The sequence below is a fragment of the Nipponia nippon genome, unplaced genomic scaffold (genome assembly GCF_047370975.1).
Source record: "Nipponia nippon isolate SJK-2023a ecotype South Korea unplaced genomic scaffold, ASM4737097v1 scaffold_8, whole genome shotgun sequence".
In the NCBI taxonomy this organism is placed as follows: Eukaryota; Metazoa; Chordata; class Aves; order Pelecaniformes; family Threskiornithidae; genus Nipponia; species Nipponia nippon.
In genome coordinates, this window is record NW_028262402.1 from 10,937,636 (window position 1) to 10,965,314 (window position 27,679).

Genomic DNA, 27,679 nt, shown 5'->3' on the forward strand with positions numbered 1-27,679 from the left:
TGCACCTCTGTGACTGCACCTCCTGCAGACGTACCCCAGGGTAGAGCCGGGCTGGTCCCCTCGGCACTGAGCTTTGCCCACACTTTGCCACGAGTTCTGCAGCTTGTGCTGCCCGGGCTGCTGCTACTGTTCTGCTGCCAGTAGTACCTGACCTAGTTTAAATATGGCTCAGGAATATCTGCGTTCCCTGTGGCCACCAAGCCAACTACAAAATAAATGCTTTATTAGTCACAGCATGTAAATTCAGAAGCTTAAAAACTTAAAGCTTAATTGGGGCACAATATTTTATTATTTTTGCACGCTGTTTGTGATAGCTGCTCTTGCGCTTTCTTCAGTAGTTGCACTGAGTTTGTTGCTTCCATTCTCTCCACCTTCCTTACACGTGAAGAACCATCTGGTTTTCTGCAGCTGAATGTATTGATAACTACATCCTGGTAACCTGTTTCAGGTCTTCTCTCAGTCACAGCAGGCTTAGTCCGGTAAGAAATGAAACTGCCCTATAGCTATTTGAGTTTATTTCTTCGTCCCACTTTGAATTACCATTCAAAAGAGATTAACCTGGCAAGGGAAACCTTTGGTGAGCAGGATGGCATTCTTTGATAAATTGATACGACTCTTCTTTTCAGAAATGAGTGCTGATGTTTGAAATAGTGCTGTCAGTTGCATGTAAGAATAACAAGTAATAGCAGAGGTAATTTGGTTTCCATTTTGGAAGGCAGACCAATGCTAATTTAGTGAAAGTTTGGACGAGTTAACTCCTTGGAAGGAAGTGCCTGAAAAGGTTGCATGCATCCTGACTGCTCATCTTCATTATTAACAGAATAGCATTTCAGTCCTCCAGTTTGGGGCTGAAGACAGGCTAATCCCAATATTTAAATGTAATATACGAAGGATCTTTGCTAAGCTGCACGGACATTTAGAAAAGCAATCTCCTTTGACTACTGCTCTTGAAAAATTATTTGGATGAACTGCTTATGTTGACAGGTAAAGTGGAGCAGAGACTTCTCAGATGGATTACTGCAGAGACCCTAATAAGAAAAGATGCAAGGTGGATATACAGTATTTCCTTCCCCTAGTATTTACTCACCATGAAGAATGTGGAGCTGATTTTTAATAGCTTGTGTATACTGTAACTTGACTAAATACTGTTGTGTTTCATGTTCATATGTGTTTAGTTAGTCATTAGCAGAGGAAAAGGCTAAATTCACATACCATGGTAGACATATTGTGGAATATGAGGCAAGTACAAAGCCAGCCCCTTTGAAGTTTAATGCTCATCACCCTGCTGCATGTGTACTTCTTTAGTGTGTTCTTTGACACCATTTGACATTCTTGTTTGTAAACAAAACATCTGTGCTTTGGAGGTCTTAGGTGGCCCAGATGTTCTCCATACAGCAAATACAAGTGCAAACAAAGTAACACAGACTTAAAGTTTCTAGAAAAAACTTAGTCTTGTGTCTAGCTTCTTGCAAAAAGGAGTTTCTTGCAGCTAGTTGGCTGCAGTATGAGGACACTTTCATTGTGGTTAGGAGTTGCATCCTGCCTTGAGAAGTGAGAGGACTCTTTATAGGCTCTCCAGATGAAATCGCAAAGGATTTTGTGACAAAATAGAAGAGTCCTTATATTTCATCAAACTTAGAATTCATCTGTTTCATGTAAATATACTTTTGCTGTCAGTTATTTTTTGCAATATTCAGTTTTATTCCAATGTAATATTTCTATTGGAAAGTTCATCTTTTCCATAAAAAGGCTCATGGCTGTTCTATTAGTAGAACACTTCCAATAAGAGACATTGAGATGATCCAGATGGACAAATAGAGCAGGCTAATTTTTTTGTCTGTGTAACTGTAGGCATTAGCATGTGTCAGGAACTTTTTCCTTTTTCAGTAAAAGATCAACACATTTTTCCTTAAGTTTGATTCTAGGGAAGTTAGCCAAATAAGTGACCACAGTGACAATGAGATTTTAAAAGGGTGTCATCTGTGTAACAGTTGTGCTCTGCAGAGCTAATAAAGAAAAATATCAAAAGCAAGTCAGATCTTGTAGCTTCTTGGTTTGGTTACAAATTAGATTTCCATAGTCAGTGTTTCGCTGGCAAGGGAGAGGCTTTTTAGCTTGGAAAGCCAAGTAAGTTATTTTTCAGGAAATGACAGAGAAGTTCCTATGGGATTTTATGAACCATGTGTTTGGAAAAGATTGGTTTAAAGAGAGTTGAAAAAATCAGAAAATTACTTACTCTTATATGTCAGCTACTCTTTCATTCAACAGTGACAGCTCCGTAGAAGCCTCCCTCGAGCTTCCCATGTTGTAGGAATTACAAAACTGTCTGACTGGGTTTCAGTATAAATTGTTTTACTACCTCTTCCTCTGAACCCTAAGAAATATGACATACACTTCTCAAAGGCCATCTTCAGAAAGAATACCCCTGAGTCTTATGCATGCCTTTTGTACGTAATTCCTACCAACACTGCCCCATTTTATGCGTGGAGGAGACCCATACTGCAAAAGACCGTAGGAGAGGGAATATCCTTAATTATTTTGTAGTATTGGTGTGAAAGACAAACTGCACACTGAAAGGTTCTTGAAGAGACTGTGATCTGTTTTAGCTAGGTATTGGTACCAGTAACACTGGTAAGTGTTAGTAAAGAGACAACTTTTTCAGTAAATAAATGGCTGAAGCTTACATAAAATTAGTAAGGAAACATTTGAAGTAGGAGCCACATTTATAAGAACATGTGCTTGTGCATGGTCTTAGTTACGCATCTTTTTTTTTTTAGTAGCGAAGGTCCAAGTTAGATTGCAGTAACACAAGATTTAACAGGAGTCAGTGAAACAACGTACGTGTCCTCTCAATGGGTTTATGTCACAGCAGAAAATCTCTTTGTTGTATTATAAAAACAGTAAAGCTGCTTCTCCAGGCCAGGAGAGGTCAGGTAACTGTTTCATGCAGGCTGGAGCTGTTGGGAATATTCTGTGGAAATTTTGCAGTGAACATTTCACTTCTCTGAGATGGTCTTTCTCCTTCACAGACTCTGCACAAAGGAATGTCATAATTGCATAATGTCAAGCCTTGATTTGTAGTTAATAGAACTATGTACTTTTTTTCTTGTGCTGTAACTTCATGTTGTACATTGTAATTAGGACTAAGCGAAACAGTCTGATTTCATATAACAGATGTGGCAGTGCTTGAGGTGGGGGAAAGGGGCTGTTTGTGGGTCCAACCCAACTTTTGAGCTGACTTTAGGTAATATAAGCATATCTTGTAATGGATAATGTAATGGATCTGAATCGCTTTGGGGCCCTTCAGTAAAAGTGAACACTTGTGTAGAGTAGAGCTGTACCGCTGGAGGTCGAAGCACAGGCACAAGCGGTTTCCCATGTCAGCAGAGAGATGGAGGAGCTGTGGGCACATTGCCGGCCTCTGAGGACCACTGCTCCAAACGTCTGCCCTAGCTGAGCTGCCCATCTGCGGCTCCTGCTTTCTGCCTGCTCTCGTGGCCGTCAGGAAAAAGGGTTCAGCACGTGTGAAGACTGCTACTGGGAAGGACAGATGGCTCTCAGCCCTGTCCCTGTTCATCCGCCCCCCCAACACTCTGATTACTCTGTTTCTAATATCTAGTCTTTCGCTTCTTTACTGTCTCTTACAGCCACTTTCATCCTTTCTTAGGGCCCCAGCAAAACCAAAAGGATCAAACAGAGCTCTTCAGGGCTGTTATGCTTCTTTCTTTACTGTGCCCCAACTTGTTTCCCAGTCCTGCGGCAGGAAGGGAGCCCTTTCCTTACATGAAGACCATGCAGGAGCTTGTGTAGGGGCTGCTTGTGTAGGGTGGGGAGAGCGATTGCTACAGGGAGGAGGCAAAGATGTGACTATAAGCAACCTACCTAAGGCACAGAAGGTCTTAAGTCTCAGCAAGTGAACATGGTGGGGATAACCCAAAGTGAACAGTGGGTGCAAGACAGGGGAGAACTAGTACTGAGGGAAATGTGGTTGGAGAGGAGAGAAAAAGGTTTTCCCTCACCTCATGCCTCCGTGACCCATGTCAGCCTCTCTCTGCGCCCTTGAGCTGCCCTGTGCCCACTGCAGAACTGAGTTTTGCTGCCTCCCTTCCAAAGGGTGAAGTCAGAATAAGTTAATTTGTTTTCATTTGGGGGATAGCGAGATTCAGTTTTATCAAGGCTGCTATGAAGTTTGAGTTGGCTCTGAATACCGTCCTCGTCTCCGCCTCTGCTGTAGAGGGCATTCAGAAGTATGGAGCATTGCCATGAGGCACTTACACCCCTGAGATACCGAATTGCTGCTGCAACTACATGCAGCTCTGGTTACCACCACCACCCAGCTGCTCTTACTGATTCTGTGGACTATCATTTTTCTCCTGGATCAGTTGGATGGGAATAAGTTTAAAGTCATCTTTTGATCTCTACTATATTCCATGGTCTTGTTCTAGTCATAGCACAACTGAGACAGAAAATGTGCCATTGTCTGAACAATAATGAAACACTAAACACGTGGAAATCCTATTAGTGTTTCATGGACCGTAGCTGTCATTTCATTTGCTCTGGAATTCCTTCCATACGGTCATGACAAAGGTTTAAGGTTGAGTTTCTTGACACTTTGAATGCATTAGCTGTTGCTCAGACAAAAGTCTGTCAAGCATACTGAAGCATCTAAAGGGATGTATTTCTTTCTGTAAGTAATATATTAAATAGAATTAGTGTTGGTAAGCTTGGTCTTGAGAGAGAAAAGCACAGTACTAGAATTTTGTGGGGTTTTCTTTCCTGGTGAATGTTAGACAAATGTATCTGTTTTTTGTAAACTTCTCTTTTTCTGCTTCTGGTTTTTGTATCTCCTCATTCTAAACAAGTCTGCCCTAAATCTCTTTCTCAATTGTAATTTTTCAGAAGTTTATATACTTTGCAATTAATTTTTCCATGTATAAATATACACAATATGATAGCATTAACTTACCGTAATTATAAACTGTGTAGTTAATGTAATTTCCATGAGTAATAAAAGTGCCATCTGTGTATTTCTCATGTAATAGAAAACCAAGCTGAGAAGTTACTGTTCTCGTTAATTTTCCTCCCTACCCCTGGTGATGTTTGTCATTCTTGTCTGTGTTTTTTGTTAAACTGATCACTCTGGGTTTTTTGAGACAAAGTTACTGGAGCTGCATATTTTTGCATCAAATCATCAGATAAAAGATGTCCTTTTGTATCCAGTGTAAGCATTTGACATAGGGAAGAAGTGAAGGAGGGCAGTATCAGTGTTATTTACCACACAGTTCTTGATGTGCACTTACAACACTGGTGTGTTTACAGGAAGGCATGAGTGGTTCTTGTATGTCTTATTGGTTCCTATTATATTCCATTTGTTCTTTCTGTCTTGGAAATTCACAGTGATAGAGTACCAATTGTTTGCCCATATATAATCCAATTTAGTTATTATGTAGTACTGTCCAATTTCTGCAGAAAGAAGAGAAATATAAGTATTATTCTTGAAAACAGTGAAAAAGGATCATTCAGTTAGAGGTTTGCTAATGATGAGAAACGGATAAATTCAGGAAAAACAGCAAAATTAGGCATACTTGCTAACAATAAGAAATGAAGAAAATGGTTTCCAAGATCTGAATATAATCCATATCATTGAAACAAAGTGGAGGCAAATAAGACAGGCAAAAAAACTGTTTTTTTTTTTAAAAAAGTCATATGTACATCTGTTTTGTAATTGGACCTGAAAGTTTTTACTATCTGATTAATGAAAAACCTTAGGAATTCTTCTTGAAGGGTTTTCTTCACAGGTTTGATGGTTATGAATTGCAGTGGCAGATCTGCAATTCTGCTAGGCAAAAGACCAACATTGTTCATACTGATATCCAGTCCAAATGTGTTTCTCCCGTACATCATTTATGTGGGTTAAATTCTGTTGGAAGAATGCTTTTAATGGATAATGATCTTCTGGCTTTATGCAAACATTGTTGATAACTGTTGTGGTAGTAATCGAGAAAGGCGAGTCATTTCTAGTTTCAGAGTAAAGCATTTTCTAATTGGTGTCTTCGTATCTATGGTCCCTTGTGTTCTAGTCAGGATGAACTGCAAATCTTTCAGTGCAGTGTAATTTCTGGTATTTCAATGACTATGGGAAAAGCATTTTACTTGTCTTATTCAATGATTAATTGTTGCATTTTTCATTTAACTAACTGTCACTTATAAAAAGTCATATGTCTTTTCAGAGTTATCTGTTCATAGAACATGAACATTTTTACAAGAAAAGTAATTTCCTTGCAGTGTTGCATTTTTTCCCCCATAGTTCTTCCGTCTTTATTTTGGCACTTCCATCTATGTTCACCAGTTTCCTTACATTGTTTTTCTGTCAGGGCCTGCAATTGCTCAGTTAAATTTGTGTGAGATTTGTCTATAGCTATTTTGAATCCATGAAGAGATCCTGTCTCTCTTGTAAGCTAATGTATCTTTCTGTCTTTCACACAAAGTCATGTTGTTATATGAAATAGTGGCACAGGAACTTACTTCTTGTGCTTTTAGTTTGCTCTTGTGAATTGTGATCTGGTAAACAGTGAGGAGGCAAACCTGGGATTTTTGCTGTCTAAATAGTCATTTAATAATATGAAGTTCATAAGCATAATATGTGTTATTTCACTTACTTGCATTTCTGCTTTGTAAGTTAATTTGTAAATCAATTTAATATTTAGATTTGCATTAAACGAAAACATTTACAGATTTTCCACTTACTTATCACAAATTCCTTTGCATTTCTGAAATACAGGTGCCACAGTGAGTCGGTTAGAAATGGCATGGGTTTTGTTTTCAAATAGTACTTTTCAACTTCATGCATAGCAGAGCTGTTGTCCAGCTTTGTAAATTTTAGGTGGCTGCTAAAGCTGGATCCAAGGGCTCTGGACGGTAGGAGGCAAAGTTAAAGCCTCTGTACTGGTACAAACAGTTGAGGGTGTAAAGGTAGCAGATTTGTGGTTTTGGAAATGACATCACTGTGCACAGGAGGCTGTGGTTCTCTCTTCTCATGTCTTCTGCAAAAGTGACTGGCAAATATATTCTTCAGTGTCATCTTGGTAGCTAAAATCATGCACACAGTAATTAGAACTTTACTGAGCATAAAAAGGAGGCTGAATAAATGCTGCATGCTTTTTGGTGTTCTGAAGCCATTTCTGAAATTCCTTAACCAGTGATGAAACACAGAACAAAACAGATACATGCTTTGAAAAGAAGGTCCACAGAGGGATTTATATTTCCTTTCTTCCCCATGTTCCAACTACTCTCCTTTATGAAATGACTGGTTTATAGACTTCAGAGGGAAAGACATTTCTCTGAAGTTGCACATATATGACTAAAAGCAAAATGGGACTGCACAAGCCAAGCGATGATTCACAAGAAAGTTACCTGTCAAAGGAGTGCTTATAGCTGAGGCAGGCGCCCCTTAGACTTCTCCAAATTGCTTGGCAAACCCTGTAGCCAACAAAAGTGCTAAACTAACAGTGGTGTGGAGGCTCTTAGCTGACTGAGGTGTAAGTGAGTGTTATGAGTTGCTCGTAATTGCTGGAGATTTAATACCAAGTTAATTCAAAACTGTTGAAACACCTTAACTAGTGACTCATGGTCACTTCTGACTTAACTAATTTTGTATTCTGTTATCCATTCTTCACACCAAGATATCCTTGAAACTCGTTCAATGCAGTGGCTTTCCTGTACAATCCAAAGCATTTTGTTACTTGCAGAACTATTTCTTTCATACTGTGTGTAGAATATAGGATGTAAATAATGCTTTCCTCTCATATAATTAGGATGTTAAGTCTCAACTAAAGAAAAAAGCCTACATTGATTTTTTCTTTGCATGTGATTCTCTTTACAACTCTTAAAACACATTCCTAAGGGTGCCTTGGAGTTTTTTCACGTGTAGAGGAAAATTGTTTCATAGCCAATAGCTGTTCTCCCAAAATAGTCTAAATAGATAGGGGGAAAAGAAAAAAATCAATGCACCCAAATAAGGTCATCTGCTCGCAGTGATTAGGACACAGAAATAGTCCTTTTCAAAGAGGTAGAATGTAGCACAAGTTATTTTGATGGATTACAACGATCTGAACTAATTTTGCTAATGTAAACATTGGTGTGAAATGACTGCAGTCCCATCCATACTGCATTCAAACAAAGGTAGACACATTTCAGTCTGGATTAAATAAAATGTTGTCTGTTTCTAATGTGGTTTGGCTAGCCGGTGAAAACAATAGCATTTTGACCTGTTTGAAAGGCAGGTTCTAGTGGACAACAGAAAATGTTTATCCAGCATGGTTTCTCTATGTTTGCTCTGATCAATGCTAGCTGAGCATGTTGTGACAGAAACCCCTTTTTTCTGCATTCAGGCATAAACACTGTTTGCAAATTTCTTTCAAAGAACTTTTTATTTGGCCTAAGTCTTGGGTCTTGATGTAATCATCTGTCCTGAACATTGTCTCTCGTTGTCCTGGAAATAATTATTTCCAGCATTTTCTAAGCAAAACAGAAAACAAAGAACTCCTAGATAGACCAGGCACCTTTTCTGTATTGCTTTTCTGCTGATCTTGTCTTTATTTAATAGACTGTGTTTTCTTGAGTTCTTCAAAATATTTCTCATCACTTGCCCTCAGAACTGACCTGGTGACCTGAGAATCAAGAAAATGTCATGTTAGTGACTACTAATTAGTGGATCCAGAGAGCTGCTTCTCCTGGCCTTTCAACCTTCCAGAGGCAGAAACAAAAGCTGTCACATGTATCATACAAAGAAAACAAGCATTTACCATGTTTGTTGTTTGTTTTTTTTTTCCTAGGGTGTAGATAGTAGCACAAGCTCAATTGAGACTACAGATGAATTTGTAGGTTAGGAGGAAATTAACCTGTGATATAGTGTTTGCATTTATTTATTTCTCCTTTTCCATGCATAACATACTGCATCTGTTATCCAGTTCTTACTGATCACGTGTGAGTGTGTTAGTATGCCATATTGTAACAGGAGAAAAAGAATGAATCTTTATTTCTTTTCTCTTTTTTTTTTTGTTTTTACCATGCTTTGTTTTAATCTTTTTTTTTAACTACTTCAAAATGTATTAAATATTTCTGAAAGGAAATATTTTAATGCTTAGCAGTATACATTCCAAGCTTAACTTGTCTTTTTGTATGTTTGTTGAACAAACTTGTCAACAGAAGATTCAGCCATGCTTCCCATTAATCACTGTTGTACTTCTACGCCTTGTGAGTCATCATGGGTTTTTTGGGACCACCTACTGGAATGACCATGGTAAAACGTGCAGTCACAGCCATGTCACAGAACTGTTTGTGCAAGTACATTAATCTCCTTTTTATTATTTATAATTTTCAGGTCTTTAAAATAGAGGTGCTAATGAGTGGAAGGAAACATTTTGTGGAGAAGAGGTATAGTGAATTCCATGCACTTCATAAAAAGGTAGTGATCTCTTTCTTTATAAGATGTAACTTTGTTTTGCCTTAGTTGTGATGATTTCCTCTCTTGAAGTTGTTACTATAAATGGTTTATCTTAAATAAATCTTGTGATTCATGTCTCTGGAAATGAGTTCCCAACTAACTCACTTTCTTCTCTATTTTGTGGAAAGGGATGATGACTTCTCAGATGTTACTAACTCCACTTTTCTTTTTGGTTATTGTTTATGTGCTGTATTGCTAAAATGCTGTCTGTAGTATGTTTTTTTCCTTCTTGTAAAATCACAAAATAAGACACATTCCTATAGCAAATAAATACGTTTTTGGTTTTTGTCCAATTAGGCAAATAATTTTTTAGTTCTATAAATTGTATTGCTAACCTGTAAAGCTGAGGAAACAAATTGTATACACCAGGAAAATAGACATGAAAAAGACTGAGTAGACCATCTCGCTCTGCTGCTCTTCATACAGTGAATGTGATATTTTATATCTGCTAAGCTTGTCTTACTAATATATAGAAGGGAACTCAGTACTTTCAAGATTGGTTATCCACTAATTATTCTTTAAATTATTTTGATCACTGTTAAAGGAAAAGTATGATTTCTCCTCCCCAGGGTGAACTGGATGCTGCTATACAGTTGTGCAGCTGAACGGCAAGTTTTACATTTTTTTCTGCCTTATGGAGGCCAAGTATTGTGAAGTAGAATTCTGGAAAAGCATTGCAACCTGTTACCAGTGGTGGGGCTGCAATGAAGAGCTTCAGTCCTTTGTTCCTAGTTCCTGGATCAACTGAACATTTGTTGGTTTGTAGCTCTCAGTGGCAGTGGAGTGTGTGCACACTCAACTGCTTTGACTGGTGCTGCTTGCCTTCAGTACAGAAAAGCTTCCTCTGCAAATGGCGGAGAGGAGCACAGGCATTTACAGCTCCTGCCACTGCAGTGTCAAAGGAGCTTACTCACACAGGCGTGTTTGCTGGTGACCCTGAATCAGCTCAGGAATCATCTCATTCAGGGAAGAAGCATTATCCTGGTGGCAGAGAGGATGGATTTTGTCAGCCTTATATAGTGTATGGATATAAGCAAACTTGGGTCAATGAAAGGCAACTATTGACCCATCTGTGTGTTGGCCCTCGAAAGTCCAAAGAATAAGAATATGTTTTGCTTTACTGCACTGTAATTAAGACGTACTAGTACTTCTTGCCTTTTTGTTTCTTGCCCCAGTTGTGGTATCAGCTGCCACTTTTTAATACTCATTTCCTTGTTTATTGTTTTAATTCAGATATGTCTCAGATATTTTCCTCCTGTGTTCACACTGAATGTGACACCACATGAGCAAGTGTCAGAATCAGTAGTATAACTCACTCACCCACCATCATGCCTTGTACTACGTGTGCTTTATTTTACACAGGAGAATAATCCTGCAATTGAAAGTAAAGCAGGTGAGTAGAGGTTATAAAACTAAATAAGTTAGGAAACATTAAGAGGGGAAAATCAGGATTTATATGCTTAAAATGCAGACCATCTCCTCTAGTTAGAATAGAATATATTTTCAGTTGCAGGGGACCTACAACGATTGTCTAGTCCAACTCCCTGACCCCTTCAGGGCTGACCAAAAGTTAAAGCATGTTATAAAGGGCATTGTCCAAATGCCTCTTAAACACTGACAGGCTTGGCTCATCGTCTACCTCTCTAGGAAGCCTGTTCCACTGTTTGAGCACCCTCTCAGTAAAGAAATGCTTCCTCATGTCAAGTCTGACCCTCCCCTGGCACAGCTTTGAACCATTCCCAGGTGTCCTGTCACTGGATACCAGAGAGTAGAGCTCAGCACCTCCCTCTCCACTTCCCCTCCTCAGGAAGCTGTAGAGAGCAATGAGGTGGCCCCTCAGCCTCTTTTTCTCCAAATTAGACATACCCAAAGTCCTTAGCTGCTCCTCACAGGACATGTCTTCCAGCCCTTTCACCAGCTTTGTTGCCTTCATCTGGACACATTCATGGACCTTCACATCCTTCTTAAATTGTGGGGCCCAGAACTGCACACAGTACTCCAGGTGAGGCCTCACCAACGCTGAATGCAGCGGGACAATCATCTCTTTTGACCATCTGGCTGTGCTGTGTGTGATGCTCCCCAGGATGCCATTTGCCCTCTTGGCTGCCAGGGCACGCTGCTGACTCATGTTGAGCCTGCTGTCAGCCAGCACCCCCAGATCCCTTTCTGCAGGGCTGCTCTCCAGCCACTCCTCTCCCAATTTATACTTGTGCCTGGTGTTACTCTGTTCTAGGTGCAGGATCTGGCATTTGGACTTGTTAAATTTCATCCCATTAATCATTGCCCAATGCTCCAATCTATCTAGATCCCCCTGCAAGGCCTCCTGTCCCTCCAGAGAGTCAACAGCACCTTCCAGTTTAGTATCATCAGCAAACTTGATAATGGTGCGTTCTACTCTGCATCCAGATCATTGACAAATATATTGAACAGAACTGGCCCTAGGATTGAGCCCTAAAGAACACCACTGGTGACTGGTCGCCAGCCAGATGTAGCCCTGTTCACTACAGCCCTTTGAGCTCTGCCTTCCAGCCAGTTCTTCACCCAGCACACCATGTACCTGCTATCCCACAGTTGGACAACTTGTCCAGAAGGATGCGGTGAGGGACAGTATCAAAACCCTTACTAAAATCCAGAAAAACTATATACACTGCCTTCCCTTCATCCACTAGGTGGGTGACCTTATCATAGAAGGATATCAAATTAGTTAAACAGGACTTTCCCTTTGTGAACCCATGTCGCCTGTGCCCGATGATTGAATTGTTCTTTAAATGCCTTTCAGTAGCACCCGGTGTGATCTTCTCCATAATTTTTCCAGGAACTGAGGTTAGACTAACAGGTCTGTAGTTCTCTGGGTCTTCCCTCACACCCTTCCTGTAAATTGGAGTAACACTGACTAGCTTCCAGTCATCAGGGACCTCCTCAGACTCCCAAGGTCTTTGGTAGATGATTGAGAGGGGTCCTGCCATAACATCCTCTAGCTCCTTCAGTACTCTGGGATGAATCCCGTCAGGCCCCATGGTCTTGTGAACATGCAGCTGGTACAGATGGTGCCTTACAATTTCAGTGTCCACAGATGGAAAGTCACTGTTTGCACACTCATGGTCCTGTGACTCAGGGGACCAGGCAGCCCAAGGTCTCTCAGTATTATTAAAGACTGAGGCAAAAAAAGCATTTAATACCTCCGCTTTTTCTTCTTCCCTTTGTTGCTGTCTAATTTCACTGTAATTTCTGGAGTTGCACAATTACTCCATATGAAAGTCACGAATGACTGCAGTCTGGCTCTCAGATTTGTCTCCTTGTACACTGCTTCCTCTGCAGTAACTCGCTTTGCAGAGATTTCTCCTTAGAACACCAGAAAAAACATAAATGATAGTCCTTTTGTCTCTCTGCAGAAACAGCAGCAAAATAAACAAACCTGAAAAAGAGGTATTCTAACCAGACACTTTGCACCACTCTTCAATTTGTTTCATCCTGCTCCTCATCTGTTTGCTGTCTGTTTATATTACTCTGCAAACTTGGTGGTGACTTTTTCTTATTTGTTCCCTGTACAGATGCACAGCACCCAGCATATTTTGGCAACAATATACCTCCTTTCTTAAGTTTTACTTTTTGAAGTTGTAGTAAAATTTCAGTAAACATGGTTGAACAGCTTGTGCTCTGAACCTTTCCTAGAGCTTTCAGTGTTACAGAAATCCTGGGGAAAGCATCCTCTGGTAATAACAGTATGTGGTTTCACCCTTTCTTTTCTTCTCTGTTTTGTGTTAGAGCAGAAAATCTCAAAGCTCTTAAAAAAGTAGGGTGTGTGTTTGTTTTTTACAGGAGAATAATATTTTGAACTTGTATCTCAGTTGTTCTTTTTGGACAATTTGTTCACATCCCGTGACACTATTTATACTCAGGTCCAGATACCAGTTTGCTTTCAGCATGCCAATAGGGTATTTATTTTTTGTTCCTGTCTTCCCCTGTAATTTAAAATGTAAGTTTCACTCTAAATTGCTGTGAGTACATGGCAATTGGAAAGGTATCTTTAGACTTCCTGCATATCCAAGGTGCCCTTAGTGCTGAAGATGTCTGTAGTGAGCAGGAGAAAGAAAGCTTCTGTAGAGAACAACCGTGGTAGAAAATGGGAATAGAGGCTGAAGGGGAGATGATGGTGCCTTTCACTGGAGAAGGGCATGCTCCACTGGCATTGTATGGAGGAAGGAGGACTCCATTGCTCATATAGGGTATTATTAATTCATCAGAATGCCAATTAATGTTTTGATTTTTTGTTGTTGTTGTTGTTAAACAAAGCCATTTCCAAGAACATGGCTGGATGTGTTTCCTTCCTGGGTTCAACCTTTCTCACATTCCAGTTGTGTAAAAAAGTAAAGCCCCACTTCCTGTGCAATCTGGCTGTAGTGGAAAATGTTCAAACTCTTTTCAAGACTACCGTGCTACACCAGGAGTGCAAATTATTCCCTTGACAGAAAACATGCACTGCTGTTGGCTTTTTTGAAATAGTTTGCATAGGCCATTATACTTTGACCTGGTTATGAATGACAAACCAGGCCTTTCAGGCTATGCACCATTCACATTGCAGTATTGTATTCAAGTCTGAACAAAAGTTTTGTTATTTTCATATGGAGAGTTTTTTAGAAAGAATTACATTCTTTCTATGTGTATAACATAGTTAAAAATGCAACCATTTATTCGTATTTATTCCCTAATTCTTTTTTATACTTTTTTTCTTTACATTTTTAAATATTGGTAGTTCTTTTTAAGCACCAGAATGCCAGAAGGTGACAGTGTTAAAACTGCTGCAGTGAAATCTGCACAAATCTTAAGTTCCATACATCTTGCTTTGCAAGTTATTTGTAATTTCAGAATAATTAGTGTACGCTCTAAATCATACTGACTTTTCACACTTGAACAAATAATTCTTCACTTGATAATCTGAGCCATCATTTAGTCTTGCAGGAAATAGAGTCTACAGTGTGTCAAACAGGGATTAGGTCAGTGTATGGACAGGAAGGTATTAAAGACAACAGTTGTCCTCAGATAAATATTTCCTGTGTGGGGACAGGTCTGAAGCAATATAGCTAACACATACATAGATTTGCTTAAGATTCTTTGACATTGTAATAATTATTTGTTGCAATATGTTCTTGGATTATTGTAAGCACAAGAAAGTGGGTTTATCATTTATTCTTTGTACCTCTGTATAGCATGTGCTTTATACCTACACACAGTACCTATGCTTGCACATTTAAGCAATTGTTTGTTGGATGCTTTATATAACAGGGCCACAGAGCACAAAAGGATTGTTAATCATCAGCTGAGGTACCAGCCACAGAGTATTTATCTTGTAAGCGGCTAGGCCTTGGTGGGCATTCATATTGTTTCAGATTTGTCTCCCCTCATCTGGAGCATTGTCCTCATTTGTTACTCATCTGCAGGTGCTGTCATAGTTCGCAACAGCTGTGACCATAGCTTCTTCAACATTCTTGACCAATTTAGAGGGAAAAATGAGGGTTTATATTCTGACTTTAAGATCAGTCAGTAAAAGTACATGGGTTTGGGGTTTTGTTTTGGTGGTTGTTTCTCTCACTTCACGTTTAATTGTAATTTAGCACTCTTAAGAAATAAGGAACTTGCAAAATGTTTCCAGAGCAATTGAGGTTTCCTTGCTGCAGCTTCGTTACTTGTGATTGTAGAGACGTTGATATGTTGGCACTGCTTTTTCCTATAGTGACATCTCAGCAAGCTCAAAGATGAAATGTAAATTCTCAGTCTCCCACGGGTATGCATGTCAAAGTCAATTTTGAGTTTCTTTCCTTGCCTTCCTTGCCTCGGATTTACTCAGAGGCAATATCCAACAGAAAGAATGTCTAATAGTCACCTTCTATTAAAATGCAATGGAATCTATTCCAGTTGTTATTTTTGCTCTGTAATTTTGAGGAAAACGTTAATATTCTTTGGTTTTGAAAAAATATGTTGCTTCAGCAAGAGGATTCTTACTGTTGTCAGAACGTATGTTTGTATCTGTCTATATACACTCGTGTATGCATATACACATTTCCGTATATATCTATAAAAGCTTTCCTGTGGGAATCTTTAGAGGAATAGTTATGGAGCTCTCTTGGAAATATATTCAGTGGCAATCTTGCTATTTCTCTGTGTGAGATATTAAACACAACTGTCAATCTGTTGGTGCAATTTGAGAGTGCAGATATTTTGCTGTCTTGATTGCCAGCTCTCCAGAGAAATGGTTAGATCTCCTCCCTGTACTTCTCTCACCTGTTCATAGTTGCCTAAATCTAGAGTTAGAAGTTGTCACAGTGTTTTGTCACCGCGCTTAACAAGGTCACATCTGGGTGCGTCACGGTGACGTTGTGAGGTATCATCCCAGGCTGACTAACAGGGAACTCATTTCAAGTATTCTCATGTAGTTGTTGCTGTTTTGTTTTAAGGCTGTTAGTCACAAGAAATTGTTAGTAGGCTTCCTCTTCAGGGCAGCTAGATGTGGAGATTTTTAACTGCAACCTGTAGGTATGAAGCCTGCTGTTATTTCAGTGAGCTGATGGTGAGTAACTTCATTGCTGTGTGTTGTCCTTTATGCATGGTTATTTTACCTGTACTGCTTCATCTCTAACATAAATGTGTTTACTTCAAAGGGATGCTATTATACTTTGTTTCTGTCTGTGTGTCTTTTCGGTTGCAGCTCAAGAAGTTCATAAGAACGCCAGAGATCCCTTCAAAGCATGTGAGAAACTGGGTCCCCAAGGTTCTGGAGCAACGACGGCAAGGCTTGGAGTTGTACTTGCAGGTGAGTCCCTCTTCAGCACTGTGAAAGTGAAAGCAGCATCCATTTTCAGAGTGGTAGTATCCAAAGCATTTGGAGATACGGCAGGTATGTTTTACTGATAGGCAATTTTAGAGGTGGGAAATGAACTGGGTACTTACCAGCAGTGATGATTCGTGTTCACTTAGCAAGACTAGCAGCTAGAAATCCAGACTGTTTTGCATTTTTTTCCTGATTCTGGCAAAAGCTGTTGTCCGACTTTGGGAAACCTACTGGTACCTCATTTTCTTGTGCCTAAAATGGGGAAAATAATGTTATTTTTTCCAAAGTTGTTCTGACTGTACCAATCAAAAGTGTTGCAGAAGAGATACAAGGAGGCTTTATTTAATTCACGTCCATTTAGACACACTAGGAAAGAATCAGCTCATCAAATTCATACCCGTTTACTGTACATGCATGGATCTGAATTGTTCATCTGGTTGAAGTAGGCACTTGTCATCCTATATTCATCTCAGTCGGTTTGGAAACTTGCATTTAAAGTCCCAGATTCTACGTATTTGGGTTCTGATTTTGCTACAGACTGTAAAAGGAGTGTTCAGGAATGACTTTGACATATAGACATCTAAATATACTAGTGATAAATCCTAGCCTTTTTTAATAAACGGAACTTCTACTCTTACCATGATTGCTTTAAAAATGCCCTGTAGTGTAGTTTCACAGCCGTTTCTCTGGTGACAAAGCCAGATTAAAGTGTTCCTCTAGACATGTTCCCAGTTCACTGCACCTTCAGCTGTACTGATGCAAGTGCTGTTTTATTGAAAGGGATCATAGAAATTATCTGAGTCAAAAAATAATTGTTTTGGGAGGAAGGCAAGAGTGAGAGTATTCTATTTTTAATCAGATCAGAGTAGTAAAAATTTCAGAGATCTGATTTATGTCATCATCCACAGTTGCAGTGGCACAACTGGAAAAATGGTGAACTGCAAGATAATGGACAGTGAGCTGCATTCATAGAAAATAGATGGTAACCTGCACCGCTCAGGAACCTCCCTGATTCTCAGGAAGGTTTGTAAAAGAAAACTGCTTAAGGAGGAGAATAAAATTATAGTGTGACATGAGACAGTATTACTTCTGGCATTAAACTTTTAAAAAGAAATTTGGAAATAAGGAGAAAAACACAGCTCAGATTTTGTTCTGAGATATATTGAGCATTTCAGGCAACATAGTTAATTTTTATTTTTTATTTTTAAATATTTAGTTAGTATTGTTAAATTGAAAAATTTAATCCTTTTTTCTTTCTTGCTCTATGATATTTATAGCATCTTTGGCATCTAAAAATTACATTTATTGTGTGGGTGAAAAAAATTGCTGTTGGAGAGACTTTGGTTTTGAAAAGGAATAGCGCCTTTTTGGTTTTGATGGCTGTTAGCACAGCTTGCTCCATCATCAGTATGTTTTTCTCTTACAGCCATTTGCTGTGAATTTTGTATTTTTTTCTGATTTTCATACAACTGTCTTTTGGAGAACATCGCTACTAAGGCAGATGTATCGATTTCTCTTACGAGGTGGATTTTGTTAAAAAAGATACAGGGATAAATTGGTTAGCACTTTTTAATTTCTGATAAACTTTGAAAGAACATCTCCCCCTACTGGAAGAGTTACTCAACTCTTGTTCTTGTACATTTAATTAACATTTCCCCTCTTCTGTCACCATTGGTTATCATAGGAACATGCAATGGTTTAGGTTGGAAGGGACTGCTGGACATCATCTGATTAAAACATGGCAAACCTCTAAGTTATATCCATACTAACGTGCATACTAAATTAAAACAAGAACAAAATTAATGTTCTTGTCAAAGTCAATAATTTCTGTTTCTGCTAACAGAAAGCAGAACTAATCATCAGTATAATTTTAACTTTAAAATCAGGCTCTCATTATTTTAAGACAATTAGAAGTTCATATTAAGGCACTTCAGTTATCAGAAGGTTTTTAATAGTGCCAAGCATTTTCCAAGACACTGTATAGGAATGTGCTACAATTTCAGAAGACATGATCAGTTTTTGATTTAATATCATGTATATAAAATATTGCAAGCATACTTTCAGGCGGTACTAATGGGAGTTCATCTGTAAGAGGAGCTTGGCTACTAGCATCACTAGTCAGTGGTGGTACTAGTAGCCAGCCATTTGTGCAGCTGGTAAACTATTATGGAGTCGTGGTAGTTGTTAACTGTTTTTTCACAGCCAGCCAGAATCTCATGCAGAGATTGAGCATTTACACAGATGTTGCATTCAAATAATTTGTTTTATGTGCTACATATTCGTTTCTCATTATTGCACTTTGTACCTTGAAAACATGTACAGGCAAGCAGTAATATGCCATGCAGACAGCAGTCAAATACGGACCTGTGTCTGACATGGGCTAATTGTACTGGCTTCTTAATATATTTTTAATTAAGTAGTCTTCTGAAGTTAAATGCAGATAAAAATAATTGCATGAAATTAGAATAGTAGAATCCGTCTGTATCAAGTACTAAAGAAAGCAAGAAATTCCCCTGTCTGAGCTGGAAGGTACTGCAGTTGCCAGTACCTTGTTACTTCTTTGTGACCTTTTCATGATGAAACCGCCCTCTTAAATAATTTCAGCACAGGTCGTTTGTTTCTTGGAGTGGATGGACAGAAGCTCAGAAACAATTCATTATATCTTTCTGAAGAATAGCAGAATTACAAATAAATCAAATATTATTAAATTGTGAGGTACAAATAGTAATTTTCTTAAATTTTTCAGAATCCACTGTCAGCTAATATTCATCAGATAGCTTATTTTTCTCTTGTTTTTGAAAGGCTGAGTGGGGATTTTTTCTTGTTATAATAGATCAATTTTCATGGAATTGTGAAAGAATGATTTATCTATCTATATTATTTTTAAGTGACTTTCATATTTTACAAGTTTGGCCGGAATTTACAACTTTCGTTTTTAATGCTATGGAACAATTGACAAGTAAGGACTAGTATGTGTAGTAATTCAACTGCATATATAATAATAATACAGAGCCCTTGTGAATACTGAGAACAATCAGCTGACTGACAAGAGGAAAGAAGTATTATGTTTAATTTATTAATGAGGAAACAGATGCAAAGATAAGTGAATGACAGAGTCTGGCCCCAAACATTAAGCAAAGCCTTCAGTCTCCCCTCTGTGCCTGGCAAAATTATGGAGAAGATTATTCTGAAAGACAACACAGTCATTGGTCCCAGCCAGCATGGGTTCACAAGGGGGAAGTCCTGCTTGACAGACTTGATTTCCTTCTATGACAAGGTTACCCACCTAGTTGACCAAGGGAAGCCAGTCAATGTAATCTTTTTGAAGTTCAGTAAAGCCTTTGATACTGTCTCCCACAGTACCCTCCTGTACAAAATGTCCAGCATACAGCTGGATAAACACATAATGCAACAGGTGAGCAATTGGGTGATGGGTCAGGCTCAAAGGGTTATAGTAAATGGGGTTACATCAGGATGGTGACTAGTCACTAGCAGGGTTCCACAGGGATACATCTTGGGGCCAGTGCTCTTTAATGTCTTCATAAATTACTTCGATGCAGGTAATGTCTTCATAAATTACTTCGATGCAGGACTTCCTGGATTCCTATCTAAGTTTGCTGATGACACAAAATTGGGAGGAGCCGTGGACACTCTCAAGGGCAGAGAGGCCCTGCAGAGAGATCTAGACAAATTAGAGAGCTGGGCAATCACCAACCGTATGAAGTTTAACAAGGGCTAATGCCGAATTTTGCACCAGGGACAGGGCAACCCTGGATGTACATACAGACTGGGGAACAACAGGCTGGACAACAGCCCCGCAGAGAGGGATCTGGGGGTTCTGGTTGATGGCAAGTTGAACATGAGCCAACTGTGTGCCCTGGCAGCCAAGAGGGCCAACCATGTCCTGGGGTGCATCAAGCACAGTATTGCTAGCCGGTCAAGGGAGGTGATTGTCCCGCTCTGCTCTGCACTGGTGCGGCCTCATCTTGAGTTCTGTGCGCAGTTTTGGCTACCAAAGTACAAAACGGATACAAAGCTACTAGAGAGTGTCCAGAGGAGAGCCATGAAGATGGTGAAGGGTTTAGAGGGGAAGCCATACGAGGAGCAGCTGAAGTCACTTGGTCTGTTCAGCCTGGAGAAGAGCAGACTGAAGGGCGACCTCATCATGGTCTACAGCTTCCTCACAAGGGGAAGAAGAGGGGCAGGCACTGATCTCTTCTCCCTGGTGACCAATGATATAACCCAAGAGAAGGCAGGAAGATATGCCAGGGGAGAGTTAGGTTGGATATTAGGAAAAGGTTCTTCACCCAGAGGGTGGTGGAGCACTGGAACAGGCTCCCCCAGGAGGTAATCACGGTGCCAAGCCTGACAATATTCAAGAAGCATTTGGACAGCAACCTCAGACATATGGTGTGAATTGTGGGGTTGTCCTATGCTAGGACAGGAGTTGGACTCAATTACCCTTGTGAGTCCCTTCCAACTCAGGACATTCTATGATTCTTTGAAATTAGGACGAAGCAATAAGCTATTGCTCCTCTGCTGATCCGTGGTAACTGTCTCTGTGCCTGATCTTAACCTACAATACACAGGACTTGAGCTGGTTTAGTCTTCACTAAATAAGAAAATGCCTGTTACTGACAGTGGAAGAGGACTAAACCAGCTCTAATTACCTTATGGTGGCTATCAACTAAAAGTTACTATAAATGAATTAGAGTGTGATGTAAGTTCTGACTTAATAGCTACTTATTTGTGTATTTGAGCTTGTAGCTTGTAATACAGCAGACAAGAGAAGCCAGGTGGTTTTGATTTAAAATTTGTAAAATACATCATTGGGTTACACTATTGCTGACAAAAATCTCTCTGATAGTAGTACTAGGTTGCACCAAGATTTGAACTTAGCTATGATTTGTTTATGATTATGAAATGTCTTCTCTTGATATGTTTCCTGAAGAGTTTGGTGTTAAGAAAAGGCAGAATATACAGATTTGAGATAGCTGGTGGTGTAGGGACCCTCTAATTTGAGAAAGGCTGCCAACTGGACCTGCATTCAAAGTCTGTGACTCCTAATAGTATGTGTGTGAGCCTGGAGAAATATGTTTGCTTGAAAGTACCGGAAGGTAAAGGTAAGTGTGGAAGATGATAGGGCAGACTGTTAATCAGCATTGTAGCTTCTGAGTGGTGGATGGTTGTTTGGTTTTTTTTAATCCACTGTATAATCTTGGACTGACCATGTATCACAAAGCAACACAGAAATATGGTCTGCTTTGGAAGTCTATTTAAAGGAGATACCAATCACTTGAAATACTCCCTTTTGCACAATTATTGTTGTGCATGAGTTCAATAAGTCATCTTGTGGATGAACCAACGGAACAGGTAGTTGAGGTTTTATTCTGGACATTGAAGACATTGTTGGGATTCCTAAGGGCAGCACTGAGGGACCTTATCTAATTGGTTATTGAAGCAGCTGCAGTTACATTGTCAATCTGATCAGTATTTGTTACAAATAGATTTTATATGATGTACTCTTGGAGGAGCAGTTTTTATGGAGCTTATTTCCAGTGAATTGGTAATGGGGAAGAATTTGATCTAGCCACCTGCTCTCTACTGATTTGGAGTTAGGTCATATCCTTGTCCAAGTAAGCTGACACTGGATGTTATTGCCATCCAGTCTCTCTGCCCCAGGGACCTGCCCTTTGACAGGTCTGCCTTTTAAAGTTCAATGGAATAGATATTTTCTAACCCCCTTGGGCAGAAGAAATCTCATCATTTGCTGATATCATCAGTCCAACAAGATAACAGGCATCGTTAACAGAATTCACTGTGAAGTGGCACCCACACCTCAGCATGAGACTGTGTAGCTGCTGCTAGTCTTCGCTGAAATGATTTGGTTATGGAGAGATATTTTGGATATATAGCCCGTATTTTTGGTGAGCTTCAGAATACTAACTTGTTTCTTGTGGTCTGGGTGACTTGAAGAAATTCTTCTTGTGACTGGCAAGACTGCAATATAAAACAAAGGGCTGTAAACCTTCTGAACTGCTCTGTACATATGTAGGGTCTGTATGTACATACATCTCTAATGAAAGTTAATACATAGAGCCAATATTTCTCTCTCGGCTGAGGTCAGGAAAACATACTTGCCTTTTGTTTACTCTTGAACTTTTTACAAAGAGAACAGTCCTGATTCCTGGAGATAAGATTGGTTAAAGTGCTGCTTGGCTGTGAGACTTGAAGACTTGATGAACTTCAACATTCCAGCAGTTTCGGGAATCCAAATCTTCAAAATGAATTATAGAGTTTATGAAACTGGACTAGATATTTGTTTTCCATTTAAGGAAATAATCTGGAAATCCGAGAAGCACTTTGACCTATATTTCAGTATTCCTTAAAATACAATTCTCTTTAAAAATATTTTAACTACCAATTCTTCCTGAAAAAGATAAGTAAAACCATATCTGTTATGATTTTGCTCTTAAGAAAGTTGAATCCAATCCTATACTCCTTAGCTGTCTTAGTTTCCAGCAGGGTGGAGTTAGGAAAACAGCGGATGGAGTGATGAATAATGTGTAGTTGCTTTATGAGTAAGTTCATCAGAAATATAAAAGAGAAAATAACCCATTACTACATTGCATTTTTTTACTCTTTTTTGGGGAACAGTTAACAGCAACTGCAAAAAAACAAAGACAAATGAGCTATTTCTGTAGTTAGTGATTGCAGAAGGAAAACTGTCTTACAGAAAATTTGCCCCAAGGTGTCATTTCTTCATGGGCCATGATGATTTTCTTTAATTACTTCAATAAGTATTGATACTAAATTTCTTGCGGTAAAGTTTAAATAAATAAATAAATAGCCTTTTCCGACTGGACAACAGGTATGAACAAATCAATAAATCTGGATGAAAGGATCAAATAACCTTCCCTAGCCCCAGAAAAAAACCCTCTGATTTTAGACATCAATCCAAAGTGTATTCTAAAGCTTTTGAACTAGCTTCTTTTAAGTTGATCTAGTTGTGTGCTGTTGCTTCATAAAAATTTAGATTCAATTAAAAAAATTAAAATACTGAAAGGATCTTTTTGTTGATTTGGAAACTCTGTTGCATAGCATTTCAGAACTAAAACAGTGTTTCATATTGCAACTGAGCATAAGAATCTGCTTTCTTTGAGTGTCAGTCATTGCCGCTTTTTGCTATCATTCTGGGGAGTGAGATAATTTGATTTCACAGGTTTTTTTATCTAATTGTGAAGAAAAAGAGTTTTCCATCACCTAGTGGGAAGTTTCATTAGTTCTTCGCTGCTTAACTGATTCAGTTTCTCTTGGCCTCTTGCTATCCTAACAAGCAGGAATGTGAACCCAGTCATTTATAACCTTGTCTATCCTCAAGAAGACTAGAGAGGTCTCTGCTCTAAGAAAAGCCATCTAGACTCCTGATGCCAGTCTGCAAGTACTCCACATTGTGCATTGACTAGAGTTTTGCCTTTCAATAGTCAAATACTCCTCCTCTGTAACTGCAGCTGAAACACTGCTTCAGAGCTGTTTTGGCTGCAGTAGGATCAGAAAGTGGAGAAAACAAATCCTTGGTGATGCATAGGAGTTTTCACTGTTTTCTCTTCTCTGTGAAGTGGAGGAAAAAATGTCCCGTGGTAGTACATAAAAGTCAGCCTGAGCTCTGCTAGGCAGAACGAAAGCTAGGATTTCATATAAAGACAGGGAGATCTTGGTTTGTGGGTTGGTTGAAGCTGACATAGTTCTCTAAGATCAGAAGCAATCTGTAAGTGCTTTCTAAATGAAACAGTTCTTGACATTCCATTATCAATATTAAAGAAGAAAAAAAATGTAATGTCTGTAGACGTAGACGTCTTTGAACCAGTGCTGTTGGAGCTGTTCAGAAATATTGAGATCTTTGTGTATGATATGTGCACTTTTATGAGATTTTTTTTTGCTTTTGCCCAATAAAAGTAAATCAAGTTGGTTACTATTTAATTCTCGAAATGTAATGGCAAAATGATCTTAGAACTATTCAATGATCATTCAGCTATTCAAATTTTATTTCTGTGCAGTTCACATTCATCACATTTATCCACTCTGTCAATGTTAATATTCATTACAATTGTTTTTCTTTTATATTCTCAGAAATGCATTCTGTATCAAACATTTAGTTATTCGTGTATACCTGTGTGTCTTTGCCAAAAGGTGTTGTGAATGCAAAATTTTTAATTGGTTCAAGGGAAGACTGGAAAGGTTCATGGAAGAGCAGTTTATATCCAGCGTAGAAGGTCCTCAAGCTGGAAATAACTTTCAAGGCTGCTGGAGTATTGAAGGAAAATGTCTCATATATTAGTCTTGCTCATTTATACTCTTCCTTGGTATCCATTTATAGCCATTTTTGGAGATGGGATACAGTGCTAAATGGACCTTTGGTCTGAACCATTATGACCTTTCTTATATAGTCCTTAAAGTAATTAAACACATACTTGTGTTTCAGCTTGTTATTAGATTTGATTAAACATTAATGTGTTTTCATGAACTGAGCTCTGTATGTATCATGAACACTATTCTTAAAAGAAAAAAGATTGAATCATATGGTTGAGAAGACATGGTTGAATCATATTGATCTAATGAAGAGGTATGCAGTTCAGATGCCACTGTGCAAAGCCTCTTGTAAAGGCTAATGCCTTTTAAGATCAAATGCTTTACACATGGGAGGCAATTGGCTGTATATTTAAAAGCTGAACTCGGAGGAAGAAATTCTAAGCTATAAAACTTTTGTGCAAAATGTGGGCCTATTTTTGTTCTTCTCCACCTTCCTCTGTGCATGCCTGACCTGTGGGTTTTGTCCCACTAGGCTTCTGTTCAACCGTTCCCCATGTCTGAGAGCAGTAGCTGGATAGAATTCACTTTGAGTTCCTTGTGTCATTCATTAACCACCACAAAGATTTCTGCAGAGGCAATCCTTCCCTTTGTCCTATGTACACATTTGCTGTTGGGATCTATTTCTAGCTAATTTAAGATGAAATTGGCTTATTTGCAGAAAAAAAAAATTCCCATCAAGTCCAGAACAGATGCTTATCTTCCTGATTGCTGTTTCTAGAAACCAGTTTTGTTCTAAATGCAGGTGAATACATTGGGAAGAATGAGTCTAGCGTTAGAAAGTTGCAAGTAAAAGTTGGATTCAGTGAAGTAAGATTTAACTGATGTTTTGCCCCACATCTATTAATCACATTGGAAATTCTCTCCATTATCCAAAATTATTCTGTGTCTTCCTTCTCTAACTCCATTTAGTCTGCAGTAATCAAGGTTGAACTGTACCTGTAAGCAGCTCTAAAAGCAATGGTATGATAAGTATAAAAAGACAAAATGTTCTTTGTCCTCATTAAAGATTGTGAGCAGAGTGTTAAATAATATTAATGGCTGGGATTGTCAGTACTTAACAGTACTTTCCTAGTACAAGTGATTTTATTGATCGATACAGTCTCAATGTAACAGGGCAGATTATTCTACTGATTTTATCGAAACCTTAACTAAGTTTGTTAGTGTGTACCACATATCTTTAAATAGATCTAGATGATGATGTAGATTAAGAAAAGCAGACCACCATCCATCTTTTTTTGATCGGTTAATAACTTAAATCCATCATTGCTGCGACCAGCTCTTTTAAGATTCTGTTGTGCATACATGTTTCTTTGGCGGTACAGATACATAGCTGGTTTTAGATGGCTGTGGATTTTAAAGAAGCGTGCTTGACACATGCAGGATTGCATGTTTGTTAAGAGGAGGTGGAAAGCAAGAGAAAACGGGAAAGCAAAATATTTCTGTAGATAATTTAAAAGAGAGCCATTTATTAAGAGTGTCTGTTTGCAGAGGTGTTTCCTGCAGAAATATTCCAAGCATTTTTCAAGCATGCTTAGGAAAATTAGCTGGTTTATGTTTTAAGAGTTATGTTTTTTGCTTTTCAAGTGGGGCTACATTGTGGTTTATGATTCATATTGTTTCCTTCATCTTCAATAATCTGTCTGGTTTTGCTGTATAGAGTTGTGCTGCATGAACTTCTCTCTCATTTCACTCTTGCATGTTAGAGCTGATCAAAATAAATTTTACTCAGTTAAAAGCAGAATTTACATTAGAAGTCATGACAGGTTAGAAACCATGCCTAAGTGCTCATTCTCTTTTCATTATACTGTATATCATAACGCTATTGTATCACATACTTTTGCCCAAGTTAAGATGAACATCAAGCTGTACTAATTGTGCATTTATATACAGTGAGAAATGGTCTCTGTCATGACCTGCATATGCTCAGAATAACTGTAAGATATTTTAAGAGGAGGGAGAAAGAAATGAAGTTCTTCGGCTAAGATGTCACAGCCTGTTAAAGCAGAACTAGGGATATTAAAACTCGAGTGCTGGCACACTGCTATAGTTGTTATAGGCTGCTGATGGCCAATTGCTCTAATAGCGATGATTCCTTCTAGAGCAATACAATGTGTGAGATACTTATTTCATTTAGCCACAATGAAAGAAAAAATAGTCACCTTCCTTTTCATGAAGGCAACTCCTCATTTGACATGTAGGCATTAAATTTTCTTTTTCCTTAATGAATATTTATTTTGCTTGAGCTTCTTCGGGGGGGGAGGGGGCTGTCAGACAATTTTGGTCCATTATAGTAAAGGAAAGGAGGAGGGAGCTGTAATTCTTGGAAAGAGTCTTTATTATTACCACCTGAAGTATGGTAGAAAGACTCAGTTTCCCCCATATTTTTAATCAATATACAGCATTTTAAACACATTTTCATTTCCTACTTTGTGTTGTTTTACATAAGCTAATTCTTAGTTTTTGGTGTACAAATGACTGTTAGTTTTTTAAATTGGACTTTCATGGCAAGTTAAGTCTTAAGGGCTTTTTCTTCAAAATTAATCTGTAAAGTTACTTAATGAGTTGCCAATGAAGGGAAAAACTTATTTTCTAGTGAAAGAGTATTTTATTATTGCATGTGTAGTGCAACACAATATGTTCTGTTATAGTTGTTCAGTAGCACTAAATTAGCATGTAGTTTAGACCTAGGTCTGCCAACTCATTGCCTTTATGCAATCTGATAGTATTCTTTTGCCTACACTCTTTGTGTGACTGAAGACCAATCATTAATATTCTTTACGCATTTATAAACTGCACATGAGGGCTGGGGAAGAAAGTTCATAAAGAAGTGAATAATTCTGTCTTTATAGCACGATTTGGATTTGCACATAAGACACAGGCCATGTTTGGAGGTGAGAGGAAGAAAATGAAATATTGAATATATGCTGAATAACTGAATACCATCCATTCTATGCTTTGGATGAAGGACTGATTCTGGG

General features: G+C 38.7%; 1 protein-coding gene across 3 annotated transcripts in view; it reads left to right on the plus strand.

Moving 5' to 3' along the window:
- Positions 1-27,679, plus strand: part of SNX24 (sorting nexin 24) — a 94,924-nt gene that overhangs the window by 37,541 nt on the left and 29,704 nt on the right. For 2 of the 3 annotated variants that reach the window (XM_087741490.1, XM_087741492.1), the window contains exons 2-3: positions 9,383-9,466; positions 16,209-16,313. In XM_087741490.1, the coding sequence (XP_087597616.1) occupies positions 9,383-9,466; positions 16,209-16,313 (189 nt within the window). The remainder of the gene's footprint in view (positions 1-9,382; positions 9,467-16,208; positions 16,314-27,679) is intronic. The other variant, XM_087741491.1, reaches the window with a different exon arrangement.